Source organism: Pongo pygmaeus, chromosome 6 (genome assembly GCF_028885625.2).
Source record: "Pongo pygmaeus isolate AG05252 chromosome 6, NHGRI_mPonPyg2-v2.0_pri, whole genome shotgun sequence".
In the NCBI taxonomy this organism is placed as follows: Eukaryota; Metazoa; Chordata; class Mammalia; order Primates; family Hominidae; genus Pongo; species Pongo pygmaeus.
The window spans coordinates 7,493,024-7,507,067 of NC_072379.2; the positions used below are offsets into that span (position 1 = coordinate 7,493,024).

At 49.6% G+C, this 14,044-nt stretch overlaps 1 protein-coding gene across 1 annotated transcript in view; it reads right to left on the minus strand.

Moving 5' to 3' along the window:
• The window catches only part of BAIAP2L1 (BAR/IMD domain containing adaptor protein 2 like 1), a 109,323-nt gene that overhangs the window by 7,427 nt on the left and 87,852 nt on the right, over positions 1–14,044 (minus strand). The window contains exons 8-12 of the mRNA XM_054494920.2: positions 13,344–13,511; positions 11,679–11,826; positions 7,250–7,457; positions 5,978–6,055; positions 3,732–3,912 (exon numbers count right to left, since the gene is read on the minus strand). Coding sequence (XP_054350895.1) covers positions 3,732–3,912; positions 5,978–6,055; positions 7,250–7,457; positions 11,679–11,826; positions 13,344–13,511 — 783 coding nt within the window. The remainder of the gene's footprint in view (positions 1–3,731; positions 3,913–5,977; positions 6,056–7,249; positions 7,458–11,678; positions 11,827–13,343; positions 13,512–14,044) is intronic.

A 14,044-nucleotide genomic window follows, 5' to 3' on the forward strand; every position in this document is an offset into this window, starting at 1 on the left:
GTAACAGCACGCGGATGACCGCGGCGTGTCTTATCGGGAAAGTGTACTGATGTGGAGGCCAAGAAGCTGCTGGCTGAGATTTCGGAACCGGGTTTCTAACCTGCCGTGGGCCTTGGACAGCAGCTGCCATTCTTCTGTTCTGTGCCTCCCTTTCTCCATTTCACGAGGCCCCGCGACCCCTCGACCTCCCCAGGAGGTCCCAGCACAGGCACCGCTCAGGAAGCACCACCGTGAGGTGCGAAGGCTGTGAAGGTACGAAAGACAGGAGGGCGCCACGGGCCGGCGGCACCACTCCCCTCGCAGTCCAGCCAGAAGCCAGGCAGCAGTGTGGGGGCTCATCCTGCCTCTCTGGCTGCTGCCCAACCCCAGCTCTTGAGCCCCCCAAGTCACCGCAACACCCAGGTCTTGTGTTTTTGCCGAAGCTCATGCCTCAGAGCCTGGCTCCAACGCTTTCCGCCTAGAAGCCTCCCCTGATGCGTCCCAGGAACCCCGGCCTCTCCCCTTGTCCTCGCCCCATGCATTGAGCGCTCCCTAGACTCCACCCCTGCGTGGGTCTCATTCCTCTTTGTGTCCTGAGGGCTTGGCTCTAGGCCACCCAGTAGAGGCCGGCTGGATGAATGCTGATGGGACGGTCTCATCTGTGTCCTCAAAACCCCTCCCCCACAGCCATACCCTCACTGCCATGTGACTGTGTTGACAGAAGTCTGCTGGCCTCAGAGGTCTGCGGCCCAGGAAATCTCAGTTGCTATCAGTGATAAACATGACCTCCCTGTGGGCGTCACCTCCACCCCTGTGCTGGACGGGTCTTCTCATCGATTTCAGTGATCATGAAGTTAATCAGCAGTCAGCACTCAAACACGTGCAGAATCAATGACAACTGAAATGATTAGAATCTGCATAAGGAGGGTATTCTCATGAGGTATCTGGGTCTTTTGAATGTTCTTGGATGAAACCAGAAATGAAAGGCTGCTAAAATGAAAGCCTGAAAGCCTTCTAGCTTTCTTTTTTTTTTTTTTAGTGGAGACGGGGTTTCACTGTGTTAGCCAGGATGGTTTTGATCCCCTGACCTCGTGATCCGCCCACTTTGGACTCCCAAAGTGCTGGGATTACAGGCGTGAGCCACCGCGCCCGGCCCAGCCTTCTAGCTTTCGAGACAGAAAGGGGGAACCTGAAGATGATGGTGTGTGTGCACGCGTGAGTGTGTGCGTGTGTGTGTCTGTGTGTGTGGTGGGGTTTAGAGGGAGGCTGGTCTGTGGGGAAGTGAGCTTTGGCAGGTGCGGCCCGTGGAGGCAGCTGGGGACAGGATGACTGGGAATCTCTCCTGTGGAGAGGACAGCCTGAAGCTTGCAGGTGTGAACTGAGAATACCAGCTCAGGTGGGAAGGGTGGCGGTGGTGTCCACATGGGCCAGCTGCGCTGGTGGAGGCTACAGGACACCAGGTCGCCCCTGCAGGCAGCCCCAGCTCAGCCCAGCCCTCCAGGTCAGGGCCCTTGGGGACAGTGGTGTGCTTAAAGCTCTGCTGTCCGAGGAAGTGGGAAGCCGGTAAAAGGTGTGCACCGTGTGCTGGCAGCCTCCCGACACTGACAGAATGTCATGATCCAGCCAACGAAGAGGTTTAAGAATGAAGCCAGGTCACCTTTCCACTCCCCAGTGCTAAGTAAGGAGGAATCTGTCATTACTGAGTACACTGATACTTACAACCAGGCTTCTTCCATTTATCCAATTCCCTGCAGTAAGAATTGCGGCGACAGTACTTTCTTCACCAAGCATTATCCACACGGTAAATACACTGACAATGACACGTTTTCATTTTCTAACACTGAAAACTATCCAGGGTTGGCCAAAGTGTCAGTGCTCTCACTTACAGTGCCAGAGCTGTGATTTTTGGGGGCAAGATTCTTTTACCTTAAAAGGCATTATCCAACCTCAATAAAGCAGCAGGCTAGGCGAACATCAACAGCTACTAACATCACAAAAAGAGACGGATGTCCACATGTGCCTCCTCACTGGTGAAATGCTCCAGCAAAACACAACAGGCAAACAAGCAAAACAGCAACAGACTCTGAGCAGGGCCTGAGGTCTAACTACCAAATTAAAGAAATACAGGAGACATGGGGGAACGCAGAAAGGACACCATCAGCAAAACCCAGATGGGGGACACCCTCCAGGACAAATGACTGGCTCTTCTACAAAGAGGCTGCTAAGGACAAGAGGCAGAGGGGGGGACCTGCAGCTAGAAAAGGCCTCACAAAACCTATCCACCAATTACAATGTATGGAGCTGATTTGGATCCAGATTCAAACTACTACACTGTAAACCATTTTTCTTTTCTTTTTTTATGAGACAGGGTCTCTGTCATCCAGGCTGGCGTGCAGTGGTATGATCACAGTTCACAGCAGCCTCGAACTTCTGGGTTCAAGTGATCCTCCCACCACAGCCTCCTGAACAGCTGGGACTACAGACATGTGCCACCATACCTGGCTAATTTTTATATTTTTTGTCTATATAGGGTTTTGCTGTGTTGCCCAGGTTGGTCTAAAACTCCTGGGCTCAAGTGATCCTCCTACCTTCGCCTCCCAAAGTGTTGGAATTACACAGACATGAGCCATTGCACCTGGCCTCAAAGACATTTTGAATGAAGTTTCAAAAGCTAGCATTCCTAAACCAAACCATGCCATTGTAGTCTACAACGAGGCAGGTCTACGTTCCCAGACTCCTCAAGGCTCATGTATAGGTCCGGGGCAGGCACATTTTAGAAGCACATCCATTTCATATCATCGAGAGACTCCACGCCTGGGCACCACTCACAGCTGAACAAAGGCCCCAGATACAAGGTATAGGGGCCTGGCTCCTTCTCCGCAAAGCAAGACAGCTCCTGGAGCGAGGGGTGCAGACACCACCACCCAGCCTCCTCCCCTTCACCCACAGGTCTCACGCCAGGGCACACTAACCTCGGCCAACCCAGCCCAGGAGTGATGTCCAGCTGTGCTGCTCCCTACCCCACCATCACCTCACCTTGTGTTATTCTTCTGCATGGCTTCTAGCGTCGGTGTTTTTGTTTATTTTTTATTGTCTGCTTCCTATCACCAGAACAGAAGTTCTGAAGAGGCAGGCAGAGTCTGGCCTTGTTCTCCTCTAGCTGGAGAGCCCGCACCAGGGCCTGGTGCCCAGCAGACATGTGCGGTGGCAGGAATGGATGAATTGGTTCCGGGAGCCCAGGACCTCCATGCTGGGCCCCCAGAGGCAGGTTAGGGTTATCTTTCAGGGTTATCTTTAACCCTAAACCCCGTGCCTAGAGGGTTTAGGGTTAAAGATAACATCCGCAGTGCCTGGGAGTATAAAGACTTTCTGAAGAAAGATGAAGTTACCACTTTTAACGTAAGCCTCTCTTCAGAAAATAAGAAAATGAAAGAAAATGGTGATTCAATGGCTAAAAGACTGCAGCCAGGCAGGAGAGATAAGAAACCTAATAAAATCTAGACTGTGTGTAAACTCTGACAAGATACAGTCCACATGAAAGAAGGGCTGAAGGAGGTGAAAGGCTGCATGACAAAGAAGGGAATCTAGAGGATCAAAGGCTGCAAGGCCCCTCCTCCCTCCTCCCCGGGGACACGACCCTCCCCCTGGGGACAGAGCAGAGCAAGGCGGTCACCGCAGGAACAGCGACCTGTGCCTCCCAGTCGGGGATGGCGAGTCCAGGACACAGGACGCCCCGCTGTGGCTTTACTCACAGGAGCCGCGGTCTCGGGCTTGGACGCCGGGGCCTTAAAGGTGGATGTCGTTCTGACTGCATCTGCTGTCCTGTCAGCAGCTGCCCCCATGGACAAGCATTCCAAGTAGTCGGGTGGGGGGATGACAACACTGCTATTCTCAGACAAGTTCACGGTGCTGATGCTTCTCATCGGCGCAGGGCTCAAACCCAAAAAGGACACAGCACATGTTAGATAATGTCTCACCACCAAACCCCAAACATCCTCCGTATCCCTGACCAAGGACAACAGTAACGGTACATCACCAGTCAAAACCTGATCTTGATCTCACACACAGACACACACAGTACATGTATCAATACAAAACACTGTATTTTTAAAATTTTTTTGCGACAGAGTCTCACTCTGTCACCCAGGCTGGAGTGCAATGACATGATCTCAGCTCACTGCAACCTCTGCCTTCCAGGTTTAAGCGATTCTTCTGCTTCAGCCTCCTGAGTAGCTGGGATTACAGGTGCACGCCAGTGTGCCCAGCTAATTTTTTGTATTTTTAGTTGAGATGGGGTTTCACCATATTGGCCAGGCTGGTCTCGAACTCCTGACCTCAGCTGGGATTACAGCGTGAGCTACCACACCCAGCCTAAAACACTGTAATGCTTTTAGCGGTTTCTAAACATATCCTCACAAGAAATTTTTTTTTTTTTTTGAGACGGGGTTTCGCTCTTATTGCACAGGGTGGAGTGCAGTGGTGTGATCTTGGCTCACTGCAACATCCGCCTCCCTGGTTCAAGTGATTCTCCTGCCTCAGCCTCCCAAGTAGCCAGGTTTACAGGTGCCTGCCACCACGCCCGGCTAATTTTTCTTGTATTTTTTTTTTTTTTTTTTTTAGTAGAGACAGGGTTTCATTATGTTGGCCAGGCTGGTCTCGAACTCTTGATCTCAGGTGATCGGCCCGCCTCGGTCTCCCAAACTGCTGGGATTACAGGCATGAGCCCCTGCCCCTGGCCAAAAAATCATTTAAAAGACATGACAAAAGAGAGGAAAGCTTTTAAACTAGGGGCTGGCTCTTGATTGATTTAATCTAAGGAAAGAAATTGGAGACTAGCAAAAGCTGGAGTGAGCAATGAGCTAAGAGTTTTAAAAAAAAAAAAAAAAAAAAAAAAAGTAAACACTTGAAATTTTAACATCCTTAAAGTGTTACTCAGTTTTTGTTCCCCAGCACAATGGCATTTTAGCTCTTCTGCTAGGGATGAAGACTGCAGACAGCAACAGACCCTGGGGAATGCAACGTCGGACCTGGAGGCCTTCTACCTGGCTAGCTGGATGGGTTATGGGGGTTCCGTGAACTTCGATCCTCCTGCCTCAGCCTCCAGAGTAGATGGGACAATGGGCATATGCCACTCTGCCCTGGCTAATTGTTTTTTTTTTTTTGTAGAGATGGGGGTCTTGCTATGTTGTGCAGGCTGGTCTTGAACTTGTGGCCTCAAGTAATCCTCCTACCTCCATCTCCCAAAGTGCTGGGATTACAGGCACAAGCCACCATACCCGGCCAGTTTCCTCATTTTTTAAAGTAGGGGCCCACCTCATGGGGCTGCTGTGAGAATTAAGTGAGCAAATCAATGCAAAGTCCTTTGGACAGTCTCTAGGCAGTAACTACTGTTATTATCTGATCTGGAACAGGGATTTGGGGGTTTTCGGCATGGAGGTGCTCAGCAAAGCCCATCAGTGTATTTTAAGCCATGGGAGTGGACGAGATGGCCCAGCACAGGCAGGAAGGACAGACCCAGGGTGACCTCCAAGAACACTGATGTTTAATTGATGGGCAGAAGAGGGGTGCAAAGAGCTGGTGAAGCAGAAGACAAACAGAGCACAGGTCAAGCAGCTGGGGCCAGAGAACATTCCAGAAAAAGCATACAGCAGCGTTAAGGGCTGTAAGATAAGAACGGTAAGATAAGCGTAAGATAAGGACGGAAAACACATGCTTTGGGTTTAGCGACCAGGAGGTGCAGGGCACAGGGAGGGAGTTTCAGAGGGCTGCAGGACTGCGGGGAGTAGGTGGCCTGGGCTGGGTCTCCTCACGGCAGCAAAGCTCGGGGACAACAGAAATCACGGCAGACAGCACTGTGAGTCATGGTCTCATCTCTGACTAGTCCACGAGAGCTGAGGCTTAGGGCAGGGCCTGCGACAGAGCTAGATGGTGGTGTGTTATGGAAACGACAGGGCAGGGGTTTCTGCTGCCGGGAGAGCTCAGCCACGTTCAGGGCTACCTTGGTGTGGGCACGGTCACTGCTTCCGTCTCATTTTCTTCCAGTAACTTCGTGTACGACGACGGGAACCAACCCCTCCTACCGGCAAAGAGGGAGAAAAGACCCTATCAGTGGTAGACAAGCGGATGGCAACTGCCCTGAACAGCCTGGTGAGAGCTCAGGGCAGACCGGTCCACTCCTCCAGAAACGCCCACGTGTGCAGGAAATGAAATTAAGGTTTTTAAGAGGTAAATATGGACTTTCACATACACTGAACAATGTGTATTATTAACAATTTTTCTTTTTTCTTTTTTTTTTTTTTTTAATGGAGACAGGGTCTTGCTCTGTTGCCCGGGCTGGAGTGCAGTGGTGCGATCATAGCTCACAGCGGCCTTGAACTCATGGACTCAAGCAATCCCCCTGCCTCAGCATCCGAGTAGCTGTGACTAGAAGTGTGCACCACCATGCCTAGCTAAAAAGCAATATACGTTGTATGTATAACATTAATTTGATTTGGATTACCCCTTTTTTTCATATTGGTTTTATTTAATACATCTGAACAATCTGTCTAGAAAACTGACAAGCTAGTTACAGGAAAGCTTGTGCACATAATTATGGCTGAAATTAAGAGGACTGCATTCAAACTACCTACGTGCTAAACCTTAACAAAGTATATCTGATATGCAGATTATCCTCAATAAATCAAATGCTAATTTTATTTATTTTTTTGAGGCGGAGTCTTGCTCTGTCACCCAAGGCTGGAGTGCAGTGGCGAGATCTCGGCTCACTGCAACCTCCGCCTCCCAGGTTCAGTCCCAGATTTTCCTGCCTCAGCCTCCCGAGTAGCTGGGATTACAGGCGCCTGCCACCATGCTCAGCTAATTTTTGTATTTTTAGTAGAGATGGGGTTTCACCATGTTGGCCAGGCTGGTCTGGAACTCCTAACCTCAGGTGATCTGCCCGCCTCAGCCTCCCAAAGTGCTGGGATTACAAGCATGAGCCACTGCACCAGCCAAATGCTAAATTTTTTTAAAAAACAAAAGAATGTTTGAACTACTTTCAGACAGGTGACTTCATATGCTCTAATAAGTATGCATGCACCAAATGTATCTCTACATGCACAGACATACAGAAAACAGCCTGGGATCGAATAACTTAACTAAACTAGAACTAAACCATAAACTTAACTTTGGCTAAAACGTGAGCATGTCCACAAAGACAATTTGCAGCTTGGCTGCTCTGGAAGGGACAGGCCGTCTGGAGCCCTGCGGGGACCATCACGCCCAGACTTACGCCTTGGACACGTCGTGTTCTCCATAGAGCCAGCCATCCTTCTCCTCGGGGATGAGCAGCGTGATGACGTCTCCCTGTGCAAAGCTGAGTAAGGTCTTGTTGGAGCCTGCAGTGTGCGGGAAGATGGTCTTCACTTTCTGCTTCTTCATCATGTTCAGTCCCGTTGCAACCGAAACTGATCGCTGTAAACTGGGATCTTCGGAAGTACCTGTTGGAGGGAGTGTAGCAGTAATGGCTTTTCAAAGCATGAGAATCAAGAGGCACATTCCAATGAGCAAACCCCAGGAATCCACCTGTTCTCATCTTGCCAACAATGCTCCTTCCACGGAAACTGACCCTGTCCTATTTCCTCGCTTTGATCATTGCCCAGAAGGGACAGAGACTGTTGAGAAACAGAGGCAGCATGCAGCCTGAAGGCATGCACCATGCAGAAGAGGATCCCTGCGGGCTCTTTTCCAGGCCCAAGGACAAGGCAGTGTGTGCCGGGTTGATCTGCACTCTGCTTTAGCCAGGATGGCTCTTCTTAGAGAGGCAAACCGCTCCAATGCCAAACTGCCCTCGCAATTCCAATCGCAAAGGCAGGCTAGGGCCACAGTTCAAACCCAATTGCCAATGTCCACAAAGAAAAGAAGAAAGCTGGAAATGCAGTCGGTCTTGCCATGCTGGCCGCTCAGCTTCTCACCCCCAGGCCTAAGAAGGACGAGGTGAGGATGAGTTCCATTTACAAAGTCCTCACCAGGTGCCAGTCACCGATCTCAATGTCTCACAGCTGCCACCCCGCCAGGCTCCCAGGAGGAAGGTGCTGCTATTATCTACAGGACAGACCCCACAGCTGGCAAGTGGCTGGGCCAGCAACCAGCTAGGGCAGGTTCGTCCCATACTCTCTACCCATGAGCACGAGGCTGTGCTGTTCATGTCTCCATTCAAACACAGGCTGATATTTCCACTCCAGGGAAAAAAAGATTGAAAAAAAAAAATATATATATATATATGTATGTATATACATTTGAGACAGAGTCTCACTCTGTTGCCCAGGCTGGAGTGCAGTGGCAGGATCACAGCTCACTGCAGCCTGGACTTCCCAGGCTTAAAGGATCCTCCCTCCTCAGCCTTCTAAGTAGCTGGGACTACAGGCACACACCACCATGCCAGGCTCATTTTTAAATTTTTTTGTAGAGACGGTGTCTCGCTATGTTGCCCAGCCTGGTCTTGACCTCCTGGCCTCAAGTGATCCTCCCACCTTGGCCTCCCAAAGTGCTGGGATTACAACTGTGAGCCACTGTTTCTGGCCTTTTTTCCATTCAAATTTTCCCAGGCTAGTAATACAGCAAGCATCTTTCATTTAAAACAATGCAAGATCTCTGGCTGCTTTATTCTTGCAGATTCTTCACGATTACAACATAAACCTTGCGCCCCCTTAACCTGCCACTCTCTACCTAGCTGATGTTGAACCCACCAGCAATTTTCTTTCTTTTTCGAGACGGAGTCTTGCTCTGTCCCCCAGGCTGGAGTGCAGTGGTGTGATCTGGGCTCACTGCAACCTCCACCTCCCGGGTTCAAGTGATTCTCCTGCCTCAGCCTCCTAAGCAGCTGGGATTACAGGTGCGTGCTACCATGCTTGGCTCATTTTTGTATTTTTAGTAGAGACAGGGTTTCACCATATTGGCCAGGCTGGTCTTGAACTTCTGACCTCGAGATTCACCTGCCTCGGCCTCCCAAAGTGCTGGGATTACAGGCATGAGCCACCACGCCCAACCCTCCACCAGCAATTTTCATTCTGCTTTTACCAGTAAGAACCAGAGTCATCAGAATCACTGGGACGCATAGAGTATTACATACTTTAACCGTGTATTTTAGTTAACTGACAAGACTTCCTTCAAAGACAAATGCCTACACACCATCATCTTCCTCTGCTGGGCCATCCTAGTCATCATTCTGGAAAACTCTGTTCTTTTGCCCAATAGCTTCAAACGCTCTGGTCCAGGGGCTCTCTCTCACAAACAGCTTGACTGCTGCAACCTTCACACCATGGGGGCCTGTGAGACACCCCATGTGGATGGGTTGGGGCCACGGCACAGGTCTCGAGAGTCCTTGGTGCTAAAGACCGTGCAGAAGGACAGGGTCTGACTAGTGAAAAAGCCGGCAACATCTGCAGACAGTAACTGGCTCCAACTTTTGTTTTTGTCACTGTGTCACCCAGGCTGGAGTACAGTGGTACAACCTCAGCTCATTGCAACCTCCGCCTCCTGGGTTCAAATAATTCTCGTGCCTCAGCCTCCTGAGTAGCTGGGATTATAGGTGTGAGCTACCACGCCCAGCTAGTTTTTGTATTTTTAGTAGAGACGGGGTTTTGCCACGTTGGCCAGGCTGGTCTCGATCTCCTGACCTCGTGATCCGCCCGCCTCGGCCTCCCAAAGTGCTGGGATTACAGGCGTGAGCCACTGTGTCCGGCCCCAACTTGTTAAAATATAGTCAACAGAATTAAGAAATCCAAGTTGGAACTGAAGTTCTTCAAAGAGCATGCGGTGCTCTGAAAAACACTGATTAGAATTCAAACCAGCTGGACATGGAGGCTCACACCTGTAATCCCAGCAGTTTGGGAGGCCCAGGCGGGTGGATCACCTGAGGTCAGGAGTTCAAGACCAGCCTGGCCAACATGGTGAGGCCCCGTCTCTACTAAAAATACAAAAATTAGCCAAGCTTGGTGGTGCATGCCTGTAGTCTCAGCTACTTGGGAAGCTGAGGGAGGAGAATCGCTTGAACCTGGGAGGCAGAGGTTGTGGTGAGCTGAGATCGCGCCACTGCATTCCAGCCTGGGCAACAGAGTGAGACTTGATCTCAAAAAAAAAAAAAAAAAAAAATTCAAAACCAAGCTTATTGGTAAGCTTAATAATCATAATTTTGTCATGTTGATAATTATGAAGTGCTGGGAAGGGAAGAGCGTGGTCCCTTTAAATGATACAGAACTGGGGAAGGAAAGTGCTGGGTAGAGGAGGGTGTGGTCTCTGGCTAGGGTTCCACTCCTAAGGACCTAGGTGAGGACAGGCATTTCCTGCCCAAATGTTGCATTTCCCAAGACCACCCTGGCCTGCCATGTCCCATCCTGTGCCTATAAAAACCCTCAAGACCCTAAGCAGGCAGACACACAAGCTGCTGAATGTTGAAAGGAGCCTGTTGCTGGAGGAACAAACACAGTGGCTAGGTGTCAAGAGGGAGGCACCGACAGGCTCCAGCACACTGGCAGGCCACTGAACAGCAGAACGACATGGAGTTGGGCTCTGACAGTTGGCCAAGGTCACCGAGTGGCCCGACTCCAGGGGAAAACCTCCCCACTCCATCCCCCATCTGCTGAGAGCTACCTCCACTCAATAAAACCTTGCACTCATTCTCCAAGCCCACGTGTGATCCGATTCTTCCAGTACACCAAGGCAAGAACCTGGGATACAGAAAACCCTCTTTCCCTGTGACAAGGTAGAGGGTGTAATTGAGCTGGTTAACACAAGCCACCTATAGACTAAAACTAAAACTAAAAGAGCTCACAGTAACATGCGCCCACTGGGGCTTCAGCTGTAAACATTCATCCCTAGACACTGCTGTGAGGTGGGAGCCCCACAGCCTGCCCGTCTGTCTACTCCCCTAGAGGTTTCAGCACCGGGGCACTGAAGAGGCGAGCCACATCCCCATCGCAGGCCCTGCAAGGGGGACAAGGGAACCTTTCCCATTTCAATGTGAACTTTTATAGCCTATTTTATTGCAAAAAAAGTTTTATTACAATTGCCACCAAATATGGAACACACAGCAAGGCTATGCATGTTTCTTATTTATTGACTGATTGACTGATGGATTAGTTGAGACAGAGTTTCCCACTTGTCACCCAGGCTAGAATGCAGTGGTGTGATCTCAGCTCACTGCAACCTCCGCCTTCTGGGTGCAAGCGATTCTCCTGCCTCAGCCTCCCGAGTAGCTGGAATTATAGGCAGGCACCACCATGCCCGGCTAATTTTTTGTATTTTTAGTAACGATGGGGTTTCATCATGTTGGCCAGGCTGGTCTCAAACTCCTGACCTCAGGTGATCCTCCTGCCTCGGCCTCCCAAAGGGCTGGAATTACAGGCGTGAGCCACCACGCCTGGCCTCCATTTATTTGTAAATAGGTAATTCTCAACAGTATGTTTACTCTGGATAAACATCAGTCAGTGCATAGAACTGGTAAATGTCAGAGAAATATATCAATTATCAGAGCGTCTCACAGTCTAGTCCTGTATTTCTTCTGAACTCGCGCTCTGCAAAGCCAGGGCTGAATGTATCCACCATACCTGCTTGTTTACCTCCAGACCTTGCAAATACATTTATCCAAAATATTTATTTCACAGCTTATCTTAAAACAAATGTAAAAGGTATCTTCAAATAAATCAGACTGAATCTCTTACCTGTTGAATTATTTACCCTTTGTGAATTCGGGGCAGCCGTGGCTGGGTTATTAAACATATCGATCAAGGGACTGGTATATGCTCTGCCTGAAGGAGCGGGGGGCATCTTTGGTGAGCATTTAGAAAGGGTGTCGTAATCTTTCCTAACCTGTGAAAAATTCTTTATTAGTCCAATATTAGTATAATGCAGAATTGGAATTACACAGATTCCCAAGGCTGTTTTTTTTTAAATAATAGGCTATTTATTTATTTATTTTGAGACAGAGTCTCGCCGTGTTGCCCAGACTGGAGTACAGTGGCGCAATCTCGGCTCACTGCAACCTCTGCCTCCCAGGTTCAAGTGATTCTCGTGCCTCAGCCTCTTGAGTAGCTGGACAACAGGCACGTACTACCATATCCGGCTATTTTTTGTATTTTTAGTAGAGACGAGACGAGGTTTCACCATGTTGGCCAGGCTGGTCTCAAACTTCTGACCTCAAGTGATCCGCCCGACTAGGCCTCCCAAAGTGCTGGGATTACAGGTGTGAGCCACCATGCCTGGCCACATTTCAGGGGGTTTGAGATGGGCAGAAAGAGTGGATCCATGTGTTCAAAGTACCTGCTGCATCCCAGTCTCCACATAGAGCCCAGGTTCAAAGATCAGCAAACTACAAATGTGTGAATTCATTACTGTGAATACTTTGATGCCTATTTTTTTTCCTGAAGTGCCTTAAGTTGTGATGAATGCCATCAGAGTGTGTCTAATTTATTCTGAGATACCTATACTTCCTTCCTTGGGAGTAAACTTAGTTGGAATGATTACAAATAAAAACAGTAAGTATGGCTGGGTGTGGTGGCTCACGCCTGTAACCCCAGCACTTTGGGAGGCCGAGGCAGGCGGATCACGAGGTCAGGAGATCGTGACCATCCTGGCTAACATGGTGAAACCCTGTTTCCACTAAAAATACAAAAAAAATTAGCCAGGCGTGGTGGCAGGCACCTGTAGTCCCAGCTACTTGGGAGGCTGAGGAAGAAGAATGGCATGAACCCAGGAGGCGGAGCCTACAGTGAGCCGAGATTGCGCCACTGCACTCCAGCCTGGGTGACAGAGCAAGACTCTGTCTTAAAAACAAAACAAACAAAAAAACAAAACAGTAAGGATAAAATTTCCAAAACAAAGATAATAGCGCCAAACATAGTATAAAACATGTGCCCAGCTTATGGTGGCTCATGCCTATAAACCCAGCACTTTGGGAGGCTGAGGCAGATAGATCACGAGGTCAGGAGTTTGAGACCAGCCTGACCAACATGGCGAAACCCTGTCTCTACTAATAATACAAAAATTAGCCGGGCATGGTGGTGCGCCCCAGTAATCCCAGCTACTGAGGAGGCTGAGGCAAGAGAATCACTTGAACCCGGGAGGTGGAGGTTGCAGTGAGCTGAGATCACTCCACTGTACTCCAGCCTGGGTGACAGAGCAAGAAAGGATCCACCTCAACAACAACAACAAAAAACAAACATGTGCCCAGCTACCTTCGCCCCTAAAGGTAAGGGGATAGAGGTGCGAAAAGGTGGTCCTGGAAGTAATAAAGGAGGACCTGTGATTCCCACCAACACAAGCAAATTTGGCTCAGATCAAGTTAGGAAACACACGACTGAAATCTGGAAGAGAAAACTGGTTCCTACCACATTGCTTCTCTCGATCATGGGTGAAGGCTGAGGCGTTCCGGACACGGGGGTAGAGGCTGGGGTCTTTATTTCTTCGATCATATTCATGATTTTCTCAGGCACTTTGATGGCATCAACACAGGTCTCCTGCCACCGAGGCAGCTTGGAATTCAGTAGTTCTGCAGACTGCAAAGCCAAAAGAAGAAGACTAAAGACAAAGATGATTGTCTGAAGAGCTGAGAAAAATGACATCATGTCATATCGCTGATAACAGATTACTGGCTTAGCACCAGGAGTGTGGGGGCTCTGGGTTAAACTCGGTGAGCACTTTAAGCACCTAGAGGATCAGCTGTGTCTCACCGGCTGAGAGGGGCAATGGCTCTGACTCAAAAGGAAATTTTCTGCTCCCTCAGTGTGAATACAGAGCATGGGACTAATACGGGGATGGTAAATGGTTAAGAACAAGAACAGAAACTCAAAGGGAGTGAGCAATCTATATGAATCCCGTTTTCCAGGTGGCCCCAGAAACGCCAACCATCACTTTCTCCCTCCCACTCCTACTAAAAGCAGTGCCGCCAACACAGGCCACCGGCCCGGGAGTTGACTCTGACCAATTCAGACATTAAAGAAGCGAATCAGACACTGTCCTGAGAGCCTGTCTATGGGGAAGAGACACTGTGGGTGAGTGGTGGGCAGTGCTGAGGGACGCCCCCACCACA